General features: G+C 38.5%; 1 protein-coding gene across 1 annotated transcript; it reads left to right on the top strand.

The window, feature by feature from the left end:
* The first annotated feature begins 23,846 nt into the window (after positions 1-23,846).
* On the top strand, positions 23,847-26,605 carry LOC134288930 (uncharacterized). The gene is made up of 2 exons (XM_062854862.1): positions 23,847-25,527; positions 25,595-26,605. Exons 1-2 carry the CDS (start codon positions 24,762-24,764, stop codon positions 26,041-26,043), a joined length of 1,215 nt encoding a protein of 404 aa, XP_062710846.1. The 5' UTR covers positions 23,847-24,761; the 3' UTR covers positions 26,044-26,605.
* Positions 26,606-26,933: the final 328 nt, after the last annotated feature.

The following is a 26,933-nucleotide window of genomic DNA, read 5'->3' on the forward strand; positions in this document are numbered from 1 at the left end:
TTTTGACGATTGTAAGAACCATAAGTGTCGTGTCTTATCTCGCGTCGCGTTTCGTGAATAGACTAGAACCATAGGAAAGGTCTTCGCCTATCGCAAATTTTGAGAGACTTGGGCGAGGGATCTTCTTAGAATGGAGCAAATACTCATTCGCCACAGTCGTACGGAGCTATACGGAAATGAGACGCCGTTCCGAAGACTGGTATTTTTATCGGTCAAAAGAGAAAACGTACATTAAGCTTCTCGAAAAAGTTTTTAATGCGATACTTGGCTCTATGGAATACACAAATGTTCAATAGTATGTATGCATCGACACAACTTCTTCCAGAAAAGGAAAGGCACATATATATAACAGATAAAAACAGTAGTGAATATAAGTAAAACACGAGAAGGGAAATTGTAAGTGACGAATCGACATTTATTAATGTCTCAGTCTGAATAGTCTGAAGCATACTATAAAACTAAACCTTTTCCGAAACAAACAAGATTGGAGCTGATAAATCTGTTGTGACCACACGATAGTTACATCAATCGTTTGGAGCAATACCAAGAGCAAGAAACTGTGCAAACGGGATTTTCATTGAATTTATTTGTTTTCCTTCAGTACATGTAACAATTTCAGATTTGAAACTGATTCCAGGTTACTCTTAGGTGCAAAAGGGAGAAAACCTGAGGAATTGTGAGGAATTCTGAGCATCACTTTGAACGCAGATTTTCTCTTGTTATCTCTGTCTTGCCTCTAGATTAATCGTAAAAATATACTAGCACACAAATCGTCTCATAGCTAGACTCTTAGTATATTTTACGAAACGACGCGTCAAAGTTCATTCATGGAATGAGCGTTCAGCTGATCCAAAACGTTTTGTAAAATGGATTATTCGACCAATCTGCAAATCTAGGGTAAACTGTCTGTAGTTGACAGTAGACTTTCCATTTCGTAGAAAAAGGAAGATGTGGTACTCTGTAAGTGTGACAAATGTTATACGTGTACGTTGGCTATCGGCAAATGTCAACGCCATGTGTGTAGTTTAGATTTACAGTGTTGTTTTGGTTGTTGGAGTAAAGGAAGCCAACAGTGGAAGTCGGATTGACTAGTGTAGTACGAGTAGGTGACGCACCCAGATATTTACGAGGTAGTCAGGAAGTGTGGGATAATTCCGGGATCGGAAATAGTGATTCATATTAGGGAGAATACCACACCATCTGCCCCAGGAGATTTGAAAGGAGCAAAGCTATTAAGTGCCCACTCAATCGATTCTATAGTTACAATACTCCGAGCCGAAGCCAGGGAATCGTAACTACAAGAAAAGACATCAGGTTCATCCAAAGATGTAATATCCACACATCCAGAGAAGTGTGTGCTGAATAAGCATTCCAGAACTTCCTCATCAGAGGAAGTCAGATCACCATTTGGCAAACGAAGTTCGTTCACTCGGAAATCTTTAGATTTCGCAACTGACTTCACTCAAACTGGAAACATTTGTTCTAAGGTTTTTCCAGCCGGATCGTTCAGCAGACCGGAGAGCTTTCCTGTAGGCCTTGCGAGCCGACCTGAAAGCCTCCGAACCAGCCGAACGTCATCTGTTCCAACTCTTTCTATATTGTTTCCTGAGTTTCGCCAGATCAGAGTTCCACCAAGGGGTTCTTGTTCTTTACAGACCGTAGAGGGCATGCTTCTTCAAAAGCTTCCATGATGAAGGTCGTTGTAGTATCAACGGCATCATCTAAATCACTTGGAGTGTCAATGGATGGTGAATATCCATGAAATTTGGCTGCAACCAAATCAGTATAAAGAACCCAGTTTGTTGACCGAGGATTCCTGAAACGCAATGTTTGCGACGTAACATTTAAATGTTCAAAAAAGAAATAGCGATGATCAGATAAAGATTCTTCATCTGACACATGCCAATTGGTCAGCTCGTGACTAATTCTGCTAGAGCAAAGCGTTATATCTAACACTTCCTCTCTAGCAGATACCATGAAGGTTGGGCGGTTGCCTATGTTAAGTAATGCAAGATCTGTACTACTTAAGTACTCCATCAAACTGGAGCCTCTCAAGTTAATGTCTGAGCTGCCCCAGATGATATGGTGAGCATTAGCATCACTGCCAACAATTAGCGGAAGGCCTTTTGAAGTGCAGTATGCGATGACTTGTTTGAAAGCATCCGTAGGGGATGGTTCATCATGCGGTAAATACACAGAACAATAGACGTATTTCCTGTTGAGATTTCCAACAGATACATCAATTGTGATAGCACATACATCTCTGGTGGTTAGTTCAGAGATGAGTGTAGCAACTGTTGCGTTGTTGACAAGCACACAGGCTCAAGGCATGACACGCTGTGGCGTAGCAAGGGGGGGGGGGGGGGTGCGGAGGTGCGGTCCGCACCGGGCCCCCGAATTCAAGGGGCCTCCAAGGGGCCTCCAAATCAGTGAAAGTTTCTTACACTAGTTTGAATAAAGTTTTTTAAATAGCGAAAGTTCGCTACAATTATAAGTTCAATACTTGCAGATCTGCTGAAGGGTTTGTAGGGGCCCCTTCGTGAGATTTTGGAATGGACACACAGATGACTTATTTGAAGTCCTTTTTTTTCGATGATTGCTCTTTGTGCCTACAGGGGTCCCAAAATACAAGAAAAAATGTGGTAGAAATCAAAATATAATTTTACGAAATTCAGTACCGATATGGAAGTAAAATTCATGAGCATAATGAAAATGTCCCTGATTCTTATCCCAACCACAGGACCAAACATAGCTGTTTACTTAGCTTAGGATAGCAGTTGAAATTCAGAGGTCTTATTTATTAAAGTTAAGATCTGAACATATGTCACATCAAAAATGTAATAACAAAAGTTTGTGGATAAGTTTTACTCTCGTATAAAAAATGCAATCAACTTATTCCAATTATTTCATCAAGTATTTCTTTCTACATATTCCTTGAAGGGTTTCTGCGGGAATTCCTTCAGTTAAGGTCCTTGTCTCTGGGGATATCTTTTGCGATTTATCAGGAGTTACATCAGGAGTTCTACAAAAATTCCTCTAAGATTAACTTCAGAACTTTTTTCAGGGATTACTCCAGAAATTCCTCTAAGCATTGATTTAGGAAAGCTTACAATGATGCATTCTTTCAGGAACTTCTCCAAGCATTTCTACAGGAACTTCTCAAGAAATCCTTCAGGAATTCCTTCTAGGATTTTTTCAGGAATTTCTTCAAACAATCGTTCAGGAATACCTCTTCGAATTCCTTCATAAAACCCTACAAGGGTTATGTCATGAAGTCCTTCAAGGAATCCCTCAGATGAGCTTTAAGAAATAATCTTGTAGGAGTTCCTCATGGAAAATATTTTTCGTGAATTTCGGAGATCACGCTTGGAGCCATACCTGAATGAATCCTTGGAAGATTTTCTAAAGAAATTGTGGAAGTATTCCCGAAGGAATTCTTGTAGAAATGTTTGCATGAATTTTTGGAGGAATTTCCAATAGAATCTTTGTCTTGATGAATTCCAAGACGTATTCGGAAAGAATCATTGGGTTGATTTTGCAGGTATCTTTGATGACATTCTTGAAGGATTACTACAGTACAAGGAGTAGCTTGAGGATTTAGGTAAAGAATTCCTGAAGAAATTTTGAAGGCATTTTTGAAAGAACTAATGATGACATGACTATTATTTCTCAAAGAAATCAATGGCGGAAACCTCAATGAATTTCTCTCAAATTCTTTGGAGCAAATCGAAAAATAAAAGAGATCCTGTATATTTGGAGAAAATTCTGTATACATCCTTTGGGGATGAATGTGTTCATACTTGTAGGATTATCTGAAGGAAAACTTAAAAAAATCCTTGAACGAATCTTTGTATTGCAGCTTGAAAAAAAAAATCCTTGGAGAAAAAGATTAAATCTTCACTGAACTTCCATAAAAGATTATTGAACAAATTGTAAAAAAAGGACTTGAAAAATTCGCATAAGGAATCTTTGGTCGATTTTCTACTGCAATTATTGGAGGAATTCTTACGAAATCCCTGCAGGTAGAACTAAAGAAATGCTTGAACAAATTCTTAAGAAATCCTTTAAAGGACTTCAAGAAAAACCATTTGAGGCATTGCAAAAAGAAATTCTTGGAAAAATTTCTTAAAAAAAGAATTCCTAACGGATTCTTCTCCAAAATTGCTGAAGTGATTATGTGAGGTAGCCCCAAAAGAATCATCTGTGGAATTCTTAAAAAACTTGTCATAGAATTCATGGGAATACATTTAATTGAAGAAACTGCTTCAGAAACGCAAGGAGGAGTTTGTAGCAACTTTCGAAAGAAATCTTAGAGAAATTTGTAAAGAAGTCCTTGAAGTAATTCCTAGATAAATCGTAAAATATATTCAAGAAAATGTTCTTGAAGTTCCTCACTTGGAACAAATACATCATGAAATCGTAAGAATCATTTTTAAAAGTTTTGTGAAGGGAATCTGGACGAAACTGGTGTTTCTGATGGAAACCTTGTAAGAATACCTGAAGGATTCATTGAAAGAATCACAGTAGAATTTTCTGGAGGAATTTCTGTGAGAATTCTGGAAGGAAATTTATTTTTTTTATTACAATTTCTGATGCATTTCTTCGGAAATTTCTTTTGGATTTTTTTTTCACCAATTACTTTGAAAATCCGTTCAGCAATTTGTTAAGGAATATCTTAATCTCTTCAGCAAATACTCTAAAAATTTTCTTCGGAAATTCCTTTGGGAATTCCCTAAGGATTTTTTTTCTGATTTCATTCTGCATTATTTCTAGAGAATTTCTGTGGCTATTATTTTGGAAACTGTTTCAGCTATTGTGTCGAAAATTGAGTGCGCTATCCCTTTGGTGAAAATTCTCAAGCTTTTTTTTAGGATCTCTGTTAGAAGTATCATTGAAAATTTCTGCGGCAAATCTATTGAAAAATTGTTAAGCCATTCCTTTGAAAACTTCTTTAATGAACTCTCGGCAATGCTTCAGCAATGACTTTATGAACTTCTGATTCTTATTTCTACGGAAATTTCTTTAAAACTTTTGTCTGCAACCTTTTGCTGTTTTTTTTACTATTCATTTAAAAAATTAGCTGATAATTACTTTGGGAATAACTTTAACACTCTTTTGGAAACTTCTTCGCCAATTCATATGGAAATTGATTGGTTAATTCATTTGGCATTTTTTTCGGCAATTCCTTTGGAATTTGTTTTGGTAGTTCTTTTGATAATTTTTCGGCAATTATATTCGAAATTGATTTTAGTTATGTTTTTTGAAGTTTCAATATTCTTTGGGCAATTGCTTTGGAAATTTATCAGGAAACTCCTGCGGGATTACAGCAATTTCATTGAAAGTTTCACCGGCAGTCCCTTTGCTAATATGCCTGAAATTTATGTTTGTTTTTATTTCAATAGTTCCTTTAGAAATTCATTTGACAGGTACTTTGAAAATTCCTTAATCAATTCGTTTGACTGACTCCGGTAATTCCTCAAAAAAAATCCTTTTGGTAATTCCTCTGGATTTTTTTTCATTATTCTTTACGGAATTACGTCTGTTATTCAGCTGGTTTTTGTCTGGTTTTGCAGTTCTATGAGATACACTCTTGCGAATTAAAAAAAATCCAATAATTTAAAACGGAACGGTCGAAGAAAATCGCATGGAATTACCTAAGGAATTTCCAAAAAAAAATAACCAGAGAAGTTTACGAACAATTTTCTAAGAAAATCACAAAGCAATTTCTAAAAATGCTTTTTTTTGTAAATTTTGTTTCTTGAAAAAAAAATCTAATGCTTTTTTTAAATTTCTAATGAGGAGTTCTTGAATCCTTGAATAAATTATTGGAGAAATTTCTTAAAAATCTTCGAAAAAATCTTGCTGAAGTAATTATATAAATACATGAAGAAATCCTTGCATGAAAGAATGCCCGAAAGATATGTTGTGAAAAAAATAATTTGTGAAATACTTGGGGACATCAGTTTAACCCTTCAGGACGCGCGTCGTTGTAAAAAGTACAACAATGCCAAAAAACCTCGCTCGTCGTATACAGCGCAAGCACAGTGTATTTTTAGGCTCGAACAGGCGCGCGTCCTGAAAGTTTAAGTAAGAATGAATGAAATCAATTGAGGAAATTCTAAGAGAATACTTTAATAAATTTTGAACGAATCTTTGGAGAAATCGTAAGAGCATTTATTGGATGAACTACTACAGACATCTTTAGAAAAATTCCCGAAGAAAGTTTGGGAGGGATTTCTAAAGGCCTCTTTGAAGTAATTTCTTTAAAATTTTGAATAAAACCTTGGAAGAATTCCTAAAGCGAGTCCTGGAAAAATCCCAAGAGTAATCCTCGGTAGAATTCTTGAAGAAATTGTTAAATAAATTAAACAAGGAAAGCTTTATCCGATTGATGAAACCCTTGCAGTAGTTTCTAACAAGATCCTTGAAGGAATTCTGAAAGATTTTTTGATAATTTTCGAAAGTTTTGTTTTGGAGAAATATTGAAGAAATCCTTGGAAAATTTCCCGTAGGAATTCTAAAAGCGATTCCTGAAGAATTCCCTATGGATATCCTCTATGAAGTCTTAATCTTGCATGATTCACTTAAAAGATGCTTCCAGGCATTCTTAAAGAATTCCTGAAGAAAGTAGCAAAACAGTCTTAGGAGGAATCCTTGGAGTAACATGAGATTTTTTTATTTGATAAGATAGGGCATCTGTTCCTTTACTATTTAGGCATTTACGCTCCAATTTTCATCCGTCTCAAATCAAAGGAATGAAGCGCTTTTTGTCTTGTTTCTTTTTTTTGTATTTTTGCTAGAAGTGAGCGAGCACGAATGATAACAAAAATTACGTAATCATCGGTTCCGTAATCGCTTTGTTTTCGAATAGAATTCATTTGCGATTGTAGGATTATTAAGGGCATGTTGACCCTACCAGGAATTCTCAGAGATTTTTTTAAACGATTTTTTCGGAGGAATTTCTAGCGGAATCATTAATAACCTGGTAAAAGAAGGTCTCGAAAGAATTTTGAAAAATCACTATAGATTTTTTTAAATAGTGCCCAGAGAAATGTTAGCAAAAATTCCTGTAGGAATCCTTGGAAAATGTCCTTGAGTTGATGGATATTAAATAATTCGTTGGAGGAATTCCAGAAGGATTTTTCGAAAGAATTTCTGCAAAACTCCTACGAAGTTCCTCTGAAAATATTCTTAGAGGAACTTCTGTAGGAATCCTTGTAAATTAAAAAAAAAATCCAACGGATTCTTTGGGACTTGAAGAACCCTTGCAGATTTTTATCGAAACAAGCGTTCTTTAAGGAATCATTGGAGGAATTTCTGAAGAAATCCTTGGAATCCTTGTGGGCATAACGTGATTTTATTGCGTTTCATTTCCATTGTGTTCCCGGTTAAATTAACTAAACAGTTTTAATTTCCGTGGGTAGAATGACAATTCAATCGATAAAATGACAGTTCACCCGGAACAAAAAAAAAATCCCCATACAAACTTTAAATGGATTTTAAAAATAGTTCCCGTGCACCAAAAATGATGAAATTTTGGATTTCGACTATTTTTTAGACGAAGATTCCGATTATGAATATTATTAATAGAATATTATTAATAGAAACCCTGGTGGACTTCCTGAACAAATGTTTCGAGAAATACTCGATGAAGCCTTTGCAAGAATCTTTTGAAGTACTTTGAAGTATTTTTGAAAACTGTTAGAACTCCTGAAGGAGTGCTTATAGAAATACTGAATGACATCCTTGCATTAACGACTTGAAAGATTCTTGAAGACAAATTGTTCTTCAAGAAAGATTTTTTTTGAAGAAAACGGTAAAGCAATCTTTGAAGGAATTCCTTAAAGATTACTTGGTACAATTCCCAAATAATTTGTTAAAAAAATTCGACACAATTCTTAGAAAAAATCTTACGTTCATTGATGGATTTCACTGGTTTTTTCATCGTTTTGTACAAAATACAACAGTGCGATCAGTAATTTTCATGGGGGCCCACGAATTTTGTTCCGCACCGGGCCCCCAAATTCCTAGCTACGCCACTGATGACACGCGAGTTTGCCATTTCATGTTTACTGAAAGTAGCAACCCGGTGTTCCTAGATAGAAAATCCCCTTACGGAAGTAAGGTTCTTGGACCAAGGCCACTTGGGCTGAACCATTTTGCATAAGTCTGCAAGTATTGATCGTTGCTGTTCTTTTATGCTGAAGATTGATCTAAGCTATCCTAACCGTAGCCACTACCCAAACTAGGTAAGATTAAGCTCTTTGCAATAACAGCTTAACAAAGAACAACAGAAATGAAACCAGATCGGTATCGATTACAAAACGCCAAAGGCGAGGATACACAGAGTGCACTGTGTAAATCGCATAATGCGAAACTATTTAGGTGAAAATTTAAACTTAACAACATTTTCATAATCCCGCCCTTATTTAGCCTCAAGTGAGACTAAAGAAGGGCAGCTGATTGTCTCGAAGAAACACAAGGTCCACTGCACCATTGCTCCGGTTAGCGCAGTAAGGGTAACATACCGTGGAGGGCACCCTGGTTTTTATTACACCCCCCCTAGCCATTCATTCCTAAGCACGGTAAGCATAAAGCCGCATCACACCCTGAATTAGGGGTCATCTGTCGGTAGATTCTTACCACCGGGACAGGCGGTCCGTAGTGTTATTCGTAGCCAATTTAGACAATCGCTACCGACACTACACAGCTATCTAGGCTGATCGAGAAAATATATTGATATTGATCAATTTTAAACGGGCTCGAACCTAAATGATTACCTACCTCTAAACGTTCGCACCATGGATCCTATCCAACACACCTACTGCAGCGTAACGCTGCCAAACCCACGGTCCTTCAGTAGATCGGCAAGTATGCGAGTGCTCCCAATCAAGTTGAGATATCGGGAGTTACTCTTATCGAGTCTCCAATCGCAAGTCCTATTTGTTACCTGGGGTTGTTACAGTTGGTCACGGTTCGTATTATTCTGTTGTAATGCTTTTTGGTGGAGTTCTTCTCTAGCACTCGGACCTCCCATCACATGGGGTTCAGACCCTGTTGAGAGCCGCTCTTTCTGGAGAGCAAACGTTTGGATTTGCAAAAGCGAAACTCCCTTTCCCCGGCAGCTGACAACCAAAGTTCCTACCGGGATTGGTTACCCTGTCTTCCCTAAAGTTGCTCGCCACGTGGAGGTAGGGTTAGGAGTTGCTAAACAGAAGCTAATGCCTCCGGCATCCTTCATTTCACTCAACGAGAGGCTTCGTGTTGATTTCCATCATCCACCGGCCGTGCTAACTTAGGGGGTGTGCAATTGGTTACATAATTGTAATAAATGGACATCCCCTAAGAAAAAAACCCAAGTTAGTTGGTCCACTTATTCCCCAATCAACCCAACACCTAACTTACGAAAACCACAATGTCATCAAATTCCGGTAGTGATTGCTTTTCTATTAATTATTCATTCCAAAGCATTTTTCGCAAAACTGCCGCACATGGCGCTGCTCTCAAGTTTCAACCGTCGCCGGAAGTATGCCGTCCAGAGAAGTTACTATAATTGTCTACCAACCAGCCAGGTAAGGTTGTTGAAATAAACACACAGGGTTTTAATTCAACTCTCGGGACTCGTTGGTCGTGAGGAAAAGTTTTGCCATCTGCATCTTTCCCAACAGAGCACTCGGCTGTTTGAAAGGTCTATCGACGACATCAGGCCGGGGGTGTTGGGAAGGCCGGTCCAGAGAGTAGGACGACGTTGGCGTAACATGACTTCCTGTGTGAAAAACACATGACTGTGAAAAATAAAAATCATATGTCGAGCGTGCAAAATTAGGAGAAATTGGGGGAAAATGCGTCTTTCTGGACAATGTGTGTTTTTTGACGGGGAAACATAACAAACCGTTGTCGGGGCAAAACTGTCGACTGTAAAATAATCAATCCTCACGACTTCATGGTAAATTATATCTCAATAGAGCTGTTCACACTTATCTCCCATATATGGATCACACAGGCCAGACCGGGCAAGCAGGGAACGATTCCAAAAAGCGAAACATTGTTCAGAATATGAAAAAGTTTCTCATATTCCATGTTGCAAAACTGTGCCTTTTGTATTTATGTAGCGCTCTGTAACACACAGCAGCTCCAACCAAATTCGGCTGAAAGTTGTGCAATGTTTGGAGGCTGGATGCTTGATGGCGGGATTCAATTTTCTCCGGTTAGGTCGTACTGGTACGGGTATGTCGCTTGGTCTCGTGCTAGTCGTCGTCGTCACACGTGTAACGAGAGAGCCGAAACTTTTGTATGCATGCAAATTAAGGTCATGTTGAGCTTTTGCTCTACATCAGACGGCGAAAAATTTGAAGGGATGAAAAGTAATCCTGTGTATATTCTCTAAGCATACATGGGTGATGATGGGTGCCGCTGCATAATTTTTCTAGATTAGCTTTATTTTTATTGTGGAGCTGACGAGAGATTATTTTAAAATTACGAAGATGAAAAAGAAAGGTTAATGATCATTAGAAGGAATTTGTTGGCTAATTGGGAGTTATCTTGAATGTTCTGTTTTAAATAAGTTTAAAACTAGAATAAAATCCAAATTTCCGTTGATAAATTTGATTGCGACTGAAATTTAAGAGACTCGGATGAAAGTAATTTCAACCGGTATAATTATCATCCATAGAATCCCTAAAATACAATCTTGGCGTCTTAAACAAGTTATGTGTTTTTGGTTGATTTAAAAGTTCTAAACTATGTATTTGTAAAATTATGAAATTTAATATATTAATTGCCAAATAAGACATTGTTTTCAATACTGCAGTCACTTAAAGTCATTAACAATAATTTAAAAGCAGTGGATAAAATTAACTTTTTTTTAAGTCCTACGGAATTTCAAGAATCTCTCCAAAGATTCCGGGAATTCCTCTAGAAGTTTCTTCGGGAACTGCCTCCATCGGGCATTTTATCGAGGTTTCCCTAAGACTTTTCTCCATACATTGCTGACATTATTCTGGAGATTCCTACAGAAAAAAAGGGATTTTCTCCAAGGCAATTTTTTATGGTGTTCTACTAGGATTCCTAGTGGTATTTTCAAGAGGATTCATTGCCGAAGTTGCTTGGAGACTTCGGCTAGGGATTCCCTCGGATTTGAGTGCATGGGGAATTCCTTCAGGACCTTCTTTGGGGAATTACTCCAAGAATTCCATCTGGAACTTCTGCAGCGACTCTCTGGGGATTTCTTTACACGAATCATTGAGTTGCTTTTCAAAGGACTCATTGGGGCTGGATAGAGAAGACTTTTAAGCGGCATGTGCGCCCGATGTGTGTATGTGCTAATCGGCATTGTAGTTTTGAGGAATCAAAATGACTGGTTTAGATTTGCTTCTAGTTTCGTTAACAAATATGAGTATGAACAATTCCTTCATAATTTTTCTCCATTGCTTGCTGCAGTGATTCCATCATGAATTCCTCCAGAGATTCCTTCTAGAATTCATCTAGGGATTCAACCACACATTTATCATGTGATTGTTCAAATTCTGTTTTCGAGGTTTCCTTCAGGAATTTCTCCAGAGATCTTTCAAGGTATGGCTGCAGGTATTCCTTTGGCGATTTCTTCATATATTCCTTCCAGAATTCTGCAAGAAATTTCTCCAATAGGTCCATCTGGAACTATTCGAAGTATTTCTACAGGAATGTCTTCCAAAAATTCTTTCAGAAAATTTTACTAGAGATTTTTGAAAAATAAACCAAGAATTTCTCAAAAATTTTGTACAAAAACTCTTTAGGAGTCCATCCAAGTAGTCCTTTAACAATTCGTAAAGAAATTACTTTTTTTCATTTTCGGTTTCAGTAACTTTTTTTTGGGGTTTCGGAGACAGTAGGTTGTTGCCCTAAGGCACCCTATCCACCATGGTGGGGCTGCCACCTTAGGGGCTGTCCATTAATTACGTAAGGGATTTTTTACGATTTTCCGACACCCCCACCCCCCCTTGTAAGATTTTTTGTATGAGAGCCCAAAATTTTTTATATGGCTCGTAAGATTTTTAAACCCCCCCCTCCCCCTATAAACCCTTACGTAATTAATGGACAGCCCCTTAGGTATAGCTTCCAGTGGAGGAGCATTTCATACTCAGTCGCTGGATGCCAGAACAGACGCTGTTTGAGCCGTACCTTCTTGGTGAACAGTCGCTCGAGAAGTACCTCCCCAAGTCCTCAATCTAGGGTAAAAGGGTATAATGCGCCCAACCGGGGCAAAACGCCCCTCTTCATTTTCTAGCGATTCAAGCGCTTTTCGCATGCGTGATCGATTAGAAATCTCAAATATTGGAGAATTATTGCCATGAAGCTGGTCCGTTAGTGGATTGGTACAGAAAAGCAATAAAAATATCAAAAAGTCTGAAATGGAGGCTTTTGGCGTAATATTTTACCTCTTGCGAGCTGACTTCACTGTAAACAAAGCTAGTTCTGTTCGCTTGTGCTACTTTGCAACTTTTATGCAGTTAAACACTTGTTGAAAGACCCTCCTAGGATAAGAATGTGATGGAATTATCCCCTGGGACAGTTTTACCACGGGGCTGGACGTTTTTCTTTTGATGGGGCATATTGCCCCGTTTGTTTTGAAAAGGCAAATTTTGGAACGTTTTCGAAAAACGTTTCAAAGCTTCCATAGCCACCTCTCCAAAGGCAAAGTTCGCATGCAACACTTCACTAACTTTAGTAACATCGATTTGCAGTGAACAATAGATGAAATAAGGCGCCAGTTTCAGATATATTGCCATTTCTGCTTAGGGGGGGGGGGCATATTATACCTGTTTACCCTAGCTGAACTCAGAAGGACAACAGTACCCAGGCTGCACTACCAGCTAAGCACACAACTCTTAGCTGACGGTTTTTTCATCGCTTGACCCGTGGAAGCATGAGGTAGGAACTTGTGAGGACTAGAGCTATGTTGGATGCTCTCCTTTTCGACTCACCGTTTTCCAGAAATTACTGCAGACATGGATTTCTTCGTTTTTTTATCCAGGGATTCCTACAGAAATTCTTCTAAAAATTCGCTAAGAAATCTCTCCTGCATTCTCTTGGAATTGCTTCCGGGATTCATCATAGGGTTTCTCCAAGAATTCCTCCCGGGAACTCCTTCTGTGATTCCTATAGGAATTCCTCCTGGAATCCTTTCTGAAACATCTCCAGGAATTAATCCAAGACTTCTTGTAGGAACTGTTTAGAGATTCCCTAAGAATTCATCATGGGATTGCTTCCGAGACTCCTCCTGGGGTTTCTTCAGGAACTATTCCAGGGATTCCTTCAGGAACTGCTACACACGGACAGAAATATTGTCTGGTTGATATAACTTTTCCTATAGTTCTACCAAGCTTCAAAGAAATTCTTGGTATAATAGCTTCAAATGGTTGTTCCACAATGATTTGATGTTTACATCAAGCATATATTGCGATTAGATCAACGTCATTGACGATCAACCAAAGACTTCTTGAGGAAATATTTAAGGCAGTGTTTAAGGAATGCCTCCATAAAATCATTGGATGTTTCTCCAAAAATTCCATCAAAAATTTTTCCAACAGATTCTTAATGGAATGTTCCTTAGAGAATTGCCATCGGGACTTCCTACAGAGATTCCATCAAATTTTGTTTAAGATTTTTCCGGAAATTCCTAATGTTTTAGATTTTTCCAGAGTTTTCTAGTAAAATGTCGTAAGAGATTTTTTGGAGAATTCTTTCAATGATGGCTTTAGGAATTCGTATACGCGTTTCATTGACAATTTATTCCAACAAAGTATCTCCAGGGATTTATCAGAAGTTTCTTTGAGAAGATCATTAAAAATAAATTGAAGTGTTTCTCCAGGATATGATCTGAAATTTCTTCAAGAATTTTGTAGGGAATTTTTAGAGAAGTGTGATGTAGAATACATACAATCCTTAATCCAGGGATTCCATTGAGAATTTTTCCAAATATTTTGAACAAAAATTTCTTCATCAATTCTTTATCATTGGAACATTTTCCAGGAATCTTTCGATCGTATCTCGAGGGATTCCATCGGATTTTTTTTTTCAAGAACTCCTAAGGGGTGTTTTTTCAGGAAATCCTAGAAATTTTAGAAAAAATACTTCATACTCTAAAAGAAGACTAGGGTGCATGTACCAGTTATCGCGCTACCTAAGGAAATCTTTTTCTACCAAAAAAAGAAGAAGACCTACGGATATCATCTATATGTTATATGATTGATTAATGTTCATATACATTACAGGAAAAATATAGACATTGATCCAAAACTACTTTTTGTATTTCTTACGGCGTGTGCCAATGATAAGAACCCTGTACCAGTTATGGACACATTTGTTAATTTCGGTTTCACTTCGCACTATTTACATGCATTCCTCATGGGGTTAGCCATAACTGGTACACTATGGTGAAATAGGGTGCAAGGAAGCCACAATATTAAGGAAATTGATTTATTTCTATCATAATTTGAGCCTCGATTTGAGCAAATTGTGAAGTTTGAATGATTGCAACCATCTTTTGTGAAGGTGATCTTTTGTTAACAATTTTTTTTTTCTCGTTGATTTGCATGGTTAAAGGCTGAAAATCCACTATGGCGAATTTGAGGTATACTATTGCCAAAACTGACACACAGAGCCTACTCTAAAAATAATATTGGGTACTCCTCAAAGGGGATTTCTAAAGGTATTGTGTGGAAAGTACTTCTGGGATTCCTTCAGAAACGTTTTTCCAAGGGTTCATTCGAAAGTTCTTTCACCATTTCTACTGCAAATTTCTCTTTAGACTGCTACCTGAGCGATTGAGAGAGACAAAAGAGACTGAGAGATTCATTAAAGAATTCCGCCCATTTTTTTATTGTTTATAGGAAATGTTTTTTCTCGCAACAAAAAGAAACTATCAAAATATTCCTCAAATACCAATTTACGTCAAAAAATTATCTGAGGTATGTGTCTGCTAAAAGCATTCCGATGAAAATCAGTTCCACAGATTTTTTCATCAACTCGATGATATTGATAGTTAGCATTTCCAATAGGATAACTTTGTATTTTATGTTTCTGTTAATTTAGTATACCACTAAAATGGTATAATTAAAATTCTGTTCGGCCTTTCAAGAAAAAAAAAAATGCATCTGAAATTTCAATACTTGTTCAGGAGTTTTCACGAGAGACTTGGAATTTCAGGAAAATAATAAGAAACATTTAACATTGCATCATCAAAAATGTTTGCAGCGACATGTCACAAGAAAATTCTCTGAATTATCAAATCTGAATGTGTGTATATTTGTTTATTGAAAATTATTCCATACATTTTCTTAGAAATTACTCCAAAAAAATTAACTTACTTATTCTCCATAAGTGTTCTTTATTTTATATGAGTTATAGAAGAAATTTCGCCATAAATCTAGAAGAAAATTACTCTAGGCATACTATCAGAAAAATAAAGTAAAAAAATCAACATTCATTATTTTGAATGCTGCCAGAAATACTTGAAAAAATATAATAAATAAAGTTGTCTAACATTACAAAGTTTTCTGGAAACGGATTAAATCCAAAGTACCTAAATACTACTGTAGTTCTACAACAAATTTCTTCAAAAAATTCCAAGAAATATTAGCAAGGGACTCGTTTTAGTGTCATACTTATGAGGCAAAATCAGACCAAACATGTCTAAAGGTCCTATCTGCAGAAGAGAGCCTCTCTTTGGTTCCCCTCTCTTTCGTTAATATCTCAGCTGTTTATTTGTATGTATTATGATTGTCTCCTTGCATTGAACGATGGTCAAAACAATCGTCTTTTGATTTGTACTGCAAAAATAATTGAAAAGTGTACCATTACATTGCAATAATTGAAAGAGAAAGTGAACAGAGAGAGCCTCTCAAATGCAGATAGGATCTATTGAAATGTTTGGCCTGAAATGATACACAGGAACCCGCCGACTTCAGATTGATAATGCAATGCTTTAGACCTACAAGGCAAATTGGATACACAATAAATAGTGCAATGGTAATAAAGCACTTTGTTTTATGTGTCGAATTTCGCGAAGCGTGTTGTAAACTTGATCAGCATCGCAACAAGTAATACAAATCATCGATATATACCGGATAAGCATGTACTGCACACATAATGCATCGTGCATCCATTACCACCCATCCACGACAAAAGCCCGTTAAAGTACCTATAGCGAAAGTAACATGGCACCCACAGATTGTGGTGTAGTATCATCATGCAAACTGCTGTAAGCAAGCGATCACTAACATCGCCGATAGGTGGGTGCATACAAGCTGATATCTTCTCCACCTGATATCACACAATCGAATGAGGAAGCGTTCGTCGACAGGATGAACCGAAGAAACCGAGAAAACATCTCGTTGAATAATCTGACGGTCCTATCCTGATGGCTCCCCTGGGCCTTACCAGACGACGACGGAAGGACGCTGAATACGTGCCACACAAGCGAGATACCAAAACCATCTCACACGATACGAAAAGTGTTTCCAATCGATTTCCACAGTTACCATCATCGTAGATGATACCACGCCGTCTTACATCTACATATATACTTACCTAAATGTAGCACCAAGAAGCGAAGAACCATCGAAAATCATTTTCCAGCTCCATCGTCCGTCGTCGAGGAGGGAAATTCTCGAGAAGGAAAACTAACTCGCTCGTCGACGACAACTCGACTACGACGAACATCAAACGTACCGCTGCTGCTGAAGGATGCTGCGCTGCTGCTGTTGCTGATTCGCTGTTCATCCATTATTCAGAGCTGGAATTGCTAAAGCACACACAAAACCTAATGATTATTTAAATACTGCCATCGCGTTGTCGCGCACGTTAAAAAGAATCGCCGGTGTGTGGTTGTGGAAGAACCTGAATGAGTGGCATGGAGGAAGTCAGTGGATGACTGCCAGAGAGTCAATCTGGGGCAACATCTTTGGAATAGTCTCGAGCTGGAATAACCCAAATGCATTGTTTTAGTTTTTGCAATCAAAATTATTCGTTGCAGAAAAAGAAAGAAATTAGAAAAGAAAAAGAACAATTAGAATAACCCAAATTAACAAACGTACACCATAATGCCACAATGCTCGGTTTTCTGCTGCCGCGCTCCATCCTCGGTCATACCCAATGATCACACTTCACCTTGTCCGCCCATTGTGCTATCTGCACTTCATATGCCTTATTGTGCCAACTGGATCAGTAGCAAACACTAAATGTGCAGGGTTATCGCTCGGTATTCTTACAACATGCTCTGACCACTACCCTCCAGGTTTTGGTCACCTTCTGGATGCTGGGTTCGCCGTAGAATGCAAAAAGCTTGTCGTTCATTCGTCGCCACACACTGTTCTCCTCATACTGCCAAAGACCGTCCTTAGCAAGCGTTACTCAAAAACTTCAAATGCTTGCGGTTCCTGTTCGAGCATGGTCCATGTCTCGTGTTCGTAGAGGACCACTGTTCTTAAAGACTGGGCTCGAAAAAAATGAGACACACAAAATAATGTATTACTTTTGATTGCATTCACAAAAATAGTCGATTTTTTAACTAGGAATAGCATATTATGTGTAGATAATACCCTAAGAATTTCATCAAAACCGGTTTAGTATTGGCGAAAATATTGTCGTTATTGTATCGACAATGTGATTTAGGAAATTTTGGGCATCCATTTTAAAAATTGTTTAGGCTATACCTTTGTTGTTAGCTCATCAAAATGTCTGAAAATTTGACTGTAAGTTCTCCAAGTAAGGCATAATAAGTGGTGAAAATTTTCTTCATAATCGGTTCACTTTTTTTTAACAATTCAAACAAAAATACGGGGTTTTCAAATTTTGGGCACTTTTTAACATTTTAAAATCAGTGTGCACTATTTTGACTGTAGAATTGGCAAGACTGCCCCAGAGGACTTGATTTTGAACTTTACGTATCTCATCGCGTACGAAAATAGGTTTTGAATTTTCTTAGTTATAGCGGAAAACTGCTCAAAATAGACACCCTACCGAGAAGGTTCCATTCCCTAGAACTTCCGTGTTTCCTAGAACCAACACAGCAGTTTCATTTCTTCAAACTCCGCTTCTTCTAATAGGCACTTTTTCTCCCGAAAGAGGCGATCTGCTGTTACCGCTTCTATTCCATGTTCTGCCGGGTTCCTTGTTGCAGCATCTCCACCGCGCTGTATTCTTCTCCTCACAAAACGCACTGCACTTCTTGTCGAACCACTCGTTCTATTGACTGCTTTTACTGTATTCCAGAAGGGCAGTTCAGATTTACAACACGCTTCAAAATCCAAGCTCTTACATCTTCATTACAATCCTAAGAGCAAAACTAGAGTGGTAAATTAATTTTGAGTCTTAATGAGATGCGTTCTTCTTCAACATTTGTCATTGAGATTTGAAAAAATCAACTTGATGTTGACCCAATGACCTCATCTTCGTATAAATTCTCTTCAAGCAGAGAACCTTTTTAGAATTATCTCCAAAGTATCTAATTGTCATACAAACCTACATGGGATAGACAAAATGGGACAGGCAATGTTTTCACAAAAAAAAAAAAATGGTCCAATAGCTGAAACTTTTAAATGTCTAAAAAAATCAAATTTTACTGTAAGTAAGTCAACTAGTTGTCTATCAATGGTCCAAATTTGGGAGAGATCGAGATATTCTACACGAAGTTAGAGATATTCTAGTAAAAGGAGTGATTATCCGTTAGCCAATTTTGAACCGTTATATCTTTGAATTCCTAACGGGCCCATATAGCCGAGGAGGTAAACGCACGGGTATTCAGCATGACCATGCTGAGGGTGACGGGTTCGATTCCCGGTCGGTCCAGGATCTTTTCGTAAAGGAAATTTCCTTGACTTCCTTGGGCATAGAGTATCTTCGTGCCTGCCACACGATATACACATGCAAAATGGTCATTGGCAGAGGAAGCTTTCAGTTAATAACTGTGGAAGTGCTCATAGAACACTAAGCTGAGAAGCAGGCTTTGTCCCAGTGAGGACGTTACGCCAAGAAGAGAGAGAGAGAGAGATCTTTGAATTCCATGAACCGAGTGCAATGACATTTTGAACGTTTATGACTTATATGATGAGCTTTGGAAAACTTTTGACTTAACTAAAAATTGTTTATAAGAAAAAAAAGCTATAGCGATTTAGGTATATGAATTTTTAGTAGTAAGGTCTATTGCTAACATGCATCCCATAACTTTTTTCAATTTATTGTCGGATATTTTGTTACTTCTTTTCAAAACACATTTATATTCAAGTCAATTAGAGGGTATTTGAATGAACTATAATTATTATCTTGAATTTTCAAGCGATGTTAAAGTTTTGGCTAATTTGGTGTTTTCTGAGAAAAAAAATCTTATCGTTACATTTTTTCCGTATTAACAATTTTATTGTCGGGCCGCCACCAAACCGGACGTCGCACAATCAAGTCGCGACGCGACCCAACTCGCGACGGTTTTTAATCATGTCAAAAGTAGTGCGCATCCTTCCCGTTGTTGTCAGCAACACAGCGCACTAGATGCGAAATAGTTGCGACCCTTGTGGACCAAGAAAATGGCAATTTTTGATTGAATGTCTGTCTTGATTCCAACCGGATAGACAATAAATTAAGTCAAAAGTTTTTCTTATACAGAGGATAGACAAAATGATCAGGGCAGGCAAAATTTTTACTATAAAAAAGTTCAACTTTTTGAAAAGTACATCAAATATTCTCAAATTTTCACTGGAAGTTGATCGGATATTTGCATCAGTGGTTCAAATAGGAATAAAGATCGAGTTATTGTACGCGAAGTTAAAAAGATTCCATAAAAAGGTGTTATCATCCTATAGCAAACTTTGAGCTTTTTTATCTCCGGATTCAATGAACCGATTGTAATGAAATTTTGTGCATTTATGACTTATAAAATGAGCTTTGAAAAACGTTTGACTTAACTTGAGAAAATTAATTATAACAATTTCATCAATTTTATGAATTTTTAGTAAATTTGTTTATTTTTATCATGCATCTTATTACTTTTTTCAATTGATTGCCGGTTAGTTAGTTGCTTTCCTTCAAAACATATTAAAATATTCAACTCAATTAAAGGGGATTTAAATAAACTATAATTACCATCTTGATATTTGGAACGATGTTGAAGTTTTGGAGAATTTGGTGTTTTATTAGAAAAAAAACAATCTAATCTTTATAATTTTCTTCCGAGTTAAGAATTTTAAGTAAAGTCAAAAGTTTTCCTTTGCTTATTGTATAAGTCATTATTGCTTAAAACTTCATTGCATTCGGTTCATTGAATCTGGAGATATAAAAGCTCCAAGTTGTCATCGCAGCAGGGGCTCATGGCGGCGCAGCCTCAACAACGAAATAAAGCAAGCGGACAGAAATTTGACCTCGGTACAGGTCAAGGCGATAACTGACAATCGGTTCTCTGCACCACCATAGGTGCTCAGGACAGAAAGTAAGTAAATTTCCGGTACAGTTACAGCCAGTTGACAATTTCCCTGTATTTTACTATTAGGCCGCCATTAAATCAATCACGAAAATGGCTGAAAATTTTACAGGACTCTAGAGTCTAGTTTTGCACTAACGATTGTAATCAGTGCCGAATTTAGACTTTGGAAGGCCCAAGGGCAAACCCTATACAGGGATCCCAAAATCGAAATTTTGAAGAAATAAACTACATATTGAAGTTTTTATACATCTAGCGTATTATTCATAATTTTTTCATCTCTACATTTAATGTTTACTGTTTTCTAATAAGCTTTAATATACCACACAACTGTTTCGTTCATTCAAATAATTAATTTAGCATTGGCTTTCAATTTTTTTCGGTTGTGACTTTGTTCTTTGCAATATTCAGGCCGAAAATTAAATGGCTCTCATGACCTATAAATTGTACCTTTAAGTGATGCAATCTTATAAAATTTCGACAATGTTTTTAATAAATGAAAGATTATTCAAACACTCATTTTGATGTTTTGTCTGAAATTCTACGTTGCTGCTAGAACCTTCAGATTTACAGCGTACTCTGTCATGTACTTCAGATACTACTTATAATTTAAGCTTCCATGCTAATTAAATACATGTTATATGCATGTTTAAGAACTTAGCGTTCAGTTGAGGGCCTAAAATAATAAAACTTGGAGGTGTGAAAAATTAGCTTAAGTTAAAATTCACAAATAAAAAGAAAATAAAATTTAAAAAAAATCATGGAACAATTTTACTTGAAATTGCAGTATTCTACGAGTATTTTAAGAACAAAGAACGAGCTCTTGGAAGCAACCCCACTAATTAAAGTAGCTGCATAACTGCACATAGAGAAAATTCTTTTGTAAGCTAGTTTTGTTAAGCTCTTATACAACAAGATTAGTCCTTAAGAGTCATTAGTCTTTCAGTACCTCGAGTTTTGAGATACGAACAATTAAAAAAAGTTTGCCAATCGGTCAACTAGTATCGTGATCACCGTAATGGCACTTTTTAAAAACATCATTTGGAGATAATCACGTGAACCTTCTGGAGGTTTGATGGCCTGTAACTTTGGTACAAGTGCTTCAATCTTTATGGAATTTGGAATGTGTATTTTCTGGCTAGCTATAGCTAGGTAACCAGGTAACCAATATGCAGTTAAAATGGCATTAATTCGGCACTATATGCGCCTTTACAGCAGGTCAATAAAGGCCATTAGTGCTAATTAAATGCAGGTTTTGGCCGTTTAAATGCTTATCCCTCCTATCCCCCAGATTGTCAAAAATAAAAATAAATATTTTCCCCTGCCAATTTTACGGCTTCCATTTCTCTTTTTTTCCTCTCTCTCCTGTGGAACTTTTGAGGCATGGGGCACGTCCTGAACTGCTGTTGCTGTATTTTTTTTTGCTGCTTTCGGCTAAATTGGGGTTCGATCCATCGATCCTCGGGTTGACGATGGTGCTGAACTGCGATACAGGGTAAGCTATAGATGATCAGTTAAAGCGCGATGGATTTTCAATCTATTTAAGACATGAGTTTTACACCGGCAGTTGCTTCGTTATGTTATGAGCTCTGCATGTGCTGATAATAAAATCGATCAAACCAACCATGAAATTATTTTGCCAAAGTATGTTTTTCCATTGATTTTCTTCGTTGTTACCTATGATTGACTGGACATGCGAATGATGATGGCTTCTACAGCCGTGGCACGTAAATTAGAAAGTGAAAATGTGTTGTGGTTTTAGCATCAATCATATCTCTTCTAGCAGTTTCATGGCAATAAAGTAGCAGTTATGATGTCTGTTGACCAAAATATACCGAGCATTTGAAATGCTACGAAACTGCTGTCAGATTTTGAGTGGCATTTGAATTGTCAATGTAGAGCAGTTTAGCAGTCGAACTGCTATGATACGGCAGTAAGCAGGCCGAATGCAGTTATAAAACATAAATACGGCTTATTCAAATGCTTATTGGTTACCTGGGTAGTATACCTTCATATTATCGTTGGTTTGTTCGACTGTTTTACGAAACTGTTTCGTAGTGGCTTGTCAAAGTGTTCTCGTCCAGTGTTGTTCGGTAGAACCTGTAACAGTCGTTTTGGTTCGAATTTTACCGCAATGGTGATCGTTTTCAAAGTAGGTTCTAAATTCCACAGCAAGACCGTTCACAAGGGGGGTGTTTTAAGGGTTAACTGCCCCCCCCCCCCCCATTACCGGTGCTCCATACACTAGGCGTCCTTCCGCCTTTTGCCGAAATTGGAAAACCCTCCCTTGGCGCCATTTCTGTGCTCAGTGGTAATTCCCGGACTGGTTTCCCCCGATGGGGCATCCAATTTGGCTGCGATTGTGCGGACTGAAAAGCCACCACGGAATACCTTAAGCTTATGCAATAAAAAATACTAAGAACAGTACTACGGACCACCTGTTGTAAAAGTCCACCAAACAGGTAATCCCTATCGAGTATCAGATGGCCGGCTCCAGACGCACATTATCCTTCATTTGGGATCAATGATGCAAATTATCACCTCACGAATGCTCAATCAACTTATCAATAGCATTTTTATCGCTTATGGTAAGTTTCCAGTTCCCAAGTAGAGCGCTCAAGTTAAATTTCTCCTTTTTCCGTAAGTAATTTTGACATTTGTTTAACCGACAGCATTTTTACGAAACGATGCTGTAAGAAGGATGTGAAGAATTGGGCACTGCATACGGCGGTTGCTAGATAAATCAGGCCAAACATGTCTAAAGGTCCAATCTGCAGAAGAGAGGCTCTCTTTGGTTTCCCTCTCTTTCGTTAATATCTCAGCTTTTTATTTGTATTATGATTCTCTCCTTGCATTGAACGATGGTCAAAACAATCGTCTTTTGATTTGTACTGCAAAAATAGTTGAAAAGTGTATCATTACATTGCAATAATTGAAAGAGAATGTGAACAAAGAGAGCCTCTCAAATGCAGATAGGACCTATTGAAATGTTTGGATCAAGCACACTAGCGCTACGAACGACTCCCGGGAACAACATTATTAATAAGTGTGCGTGAGATGCTACAGCTTCCGTGTACGTATTTGCATGTACACGCACACAATCATGTTCAATATTCCTGTGAATCGTTGAGGGCGTTTCAACCTTGTCGCCTGCGATAGGGTGGGAGCTGTCTGTCTTGTTATTAGCCGTCTTCGCTTTTACTCACGGAATAATACATCGACATATTATTCCGTACGGAAAATCAACAACATGACTGACAGCATCGCATGACAGTGCCATCTGTTGGCAAATAGCTTTCTGGCTGCGAATTACTTATCAACTGCGAACGCTTAAGTAATTTTGATTGCAAAAGTTTTACGTGAGCATTACTTGTCCTATCCTTTTACACAGTACTTGTGAGGTGTATATTGGACTTATTACAGACAGTATCCTACCCGTCATTGATGACAGCCCAATGATGAATCATCTGACAGCTCCCCGATGTTGGTAGCACTGCATGAGCCATGGCTCGGATAAACCACAGCAGACATCGGTTGCGCGCCATCGGCTCGGGGCCCTCATTCACATAGTCGAGTCTCGAGCGAACAGGACGCATTCGGTGTTGTAGCGGCACGTCTCGTGTGAGTGATTTATTCAGTGGAATTTTGTAGATTGTTGCTGAGTTTTCCTTGCAGCTGGCCGAGTATTTACATTGGCGATCCTGCCAGGAGGTTAATTATGTAAGTATGAAAGTAATGAAACGAATGGGAACGAAATCACTCGCACGAGAATCTCAAGTGGACTTTGTAAAGTTTTCGACGGCGCGTAATGGAAACCACCATCGGAAAACAAAATGGCGGCTAACGAATAGCAAATCAGTAAAGAAAACTGCAGTCGCAAAAGCGTTGTGTGATCGTCAAAATATTCAGAAGACGAGTAACGAAAACCGTCTGAGAAAATTACTAGCTCTGTGGTACAAAAGACGTGTAATGAAAACCGTCGAAGAGCGAAGCCTGAAAGCAATCGGAAATAGGTGTGTAATGAAAACCATCTGAACATTGGAATATATTGCCATATTTGGAATTTAACGGGTGTGTAAAGAAAACATTACCCAGTAGAATGATATTTTAGAAGTACTACCGACTTGAAGCGAAACGGTAATGAAAACCGTGCTCAACCGTGATTTTTTTTTCTTGGAACTTCTGGCAAGCAGACTCAAAAATGCAGCATGAACAATAGTGACAAGTTCTAATCTGATTGGCCTGTTTTCTTTTACTTTGCCATTTACAGATAATTGGTAACTGTGAGTGGTGTAAAATTCGAATAGTGGAAATGTCGGACGAAGGCAAGTACGTTCGTGTGTACCACTTTAGCGAGGATGAAGAGGATGAAGACCAGGAAGCCGGAAGGTATGTTCGTGCTCCGGTGCTTTCCAACGAAGAATGTGGATACGACATTGACGAAGGAAACTACCGATATGAGGCAACAGCGGAAATCAACAAGGAGAACGAATTGCTCAAAGAACAATTAGCGAAGATGAAGAGGACAGTAGAGGAGATAACGTCGAGAAACAATCGATCTCGGGACCGGGATGTCGTACGCAACGATGCTGAGGAAAGCTGGACTTGTTCTCGTAGCTATCCGTCATCCCAACCGCTCGAGAACACTCCCAATATCCGCTGGGACCAGATGAAGCCGTTCCCCAAGAACATTCCTGCTAACAAGATGTGGGAAGAGTGGACGAAGTATATTGAAAACTTCGAAATCGCTGCTCTGTTGTCTAATGCTGTCGATCCTGTGCGCCGCTCACAGCTGCTTTTTCTATCGATGGGCGAAGAAATGCAGGGAATCGTTCGCGCTGCTAAGTTAAGGCCAAACCTGCACGACAGCGATTGTTATGCACTCTTCGTGAAGAACATTGAACATCATCTTCGTTCCATGACGGATACCGCAGCAGAACACGAGGCCTTTTCGTGTATGCAGCAGGAGCGAGGAGAAACCGTGGTTAATTATCACGCCAGGGTTATGGAGAAGGTGCGTCTATGCCGCTACAGCCCAAGCGACCAGGAACGCTTTGTGCGGGCGCAGTTGCTTAAAGGTAAAGGAAACTTTCAGGCTAAAACAAGAGAATTATAAGTTATTTTGTAATGATTTATACTTTGAAGGGATGTCAAACCGAGAGCTGGCGAAAACTGCAAGGACATTCGGGCATGAAACTAACTTCATTGTCCAATCGGCGACACGCGACGAGTCGTACAGAGCTGAACCAGCGCAGGCGGGTACTACGTATGATTCGGTGTTGAACCAGGTATTCAATCGTGCCCCGTTCAGAGCTTCGATGAAACGGTATGGCAGCTACGGGAAATTTAGTGAACCTCGTAACAAACAGGGCCGTTTCGAAAATCGCACTGTTAACAGCCGACAGGAGTATTGCCCAAGGTGCAATAAATGGATGCACAAGAACCGTCCATGTCCGGCATTGAAGCTCAAATGTCACGAATGTGGTACATTCGGCCATTTTGCTGTGGTATGCCGGAAGAAACGAGTATACGCCGTCGATGATGTGGGCCCTCAAGAACCAAAAATGGAACCTAAGGAGGAACAGGTAAAATGAGTTAATAATGGCTTCATTGAATTTCGTTAAATATATGTAACAGCTAACTACAGAACTCAAACGTTTTCTTTTTGTTCTATTTTTGATGACAGCTCAACGCATTATCTCTTGAAGATGTCCTAATCGATTGTCGAGTGGGGTCTTCCAACCCTGTTCAATTTCTTATCGATTCTGGAGCAGATGTTAACGTGGTTGGTGGAAAAGACTGGGATAATCTTTACAACGAGTACATCTCAGGGGTAGTTCAGCTGGTTCCCATCGAGATTTCGTCGACCAGGAATCTGAAAGCGTATGCCAGCAGCGTTTCAATGAAGGTAGATTTTGCCTTCAGAGCAGAGATAGTTCCATTGGGATCGAATAACAAAGTCGAGGCAGAATTCCTTGTAGTCATGGATGGCAAAAGGTCTCTTCTAGGCAGGTCGACAGCCAGCGATTTGAAATTGCTCTTAGTCGGTGCGCAAGTAAACGCCTGCGAAGTTACGTTAAACAAAACGTTCCCAAAGATGCCGGGCGTTATCGTTAAGTTTAGCGTGGACAAAAGTATACCACCGACCCGTAATGCGTATTATTGCTTTTTTCACTGAAAATTTTCCTTGCTTCGCTGAACAACATGACGTTTTCTTCCAGCGAAGGCTTACGCGATACAGAAAATCGCTGAATTTCACACTAACACTGCAGAAAATCTGTCAACAATAACTCAATACACATACATTTTCAGAAAAGATCTATTTGCGTGACAACAATCCACTCCCATGACTACCGGGCGGCCGCCGTCAAATATCAGGATTGCCAACTGTCCGGCGACTGCTGTCAGTTTTCTTTGTCGCCGAATCTGGCGCTGGGTCTTCGGCGCGGAAACCCAAAGGTGGGAATAAAATTTTGGGGTTTGC

This window comes from Aedes albopictus, chromosome 2 (genome assembly GCF_035046485.1).
Source record: "Aedes albopictus strain Foshan chromosome 2, AalbF5, whole genome shotgun sequence".
Taxonomy (NCBI): Eukaryota; Metazoa; Arthropoda; class Insecta; order Diptera; family Culicidae; genus Aedes; species Aedes albopictus.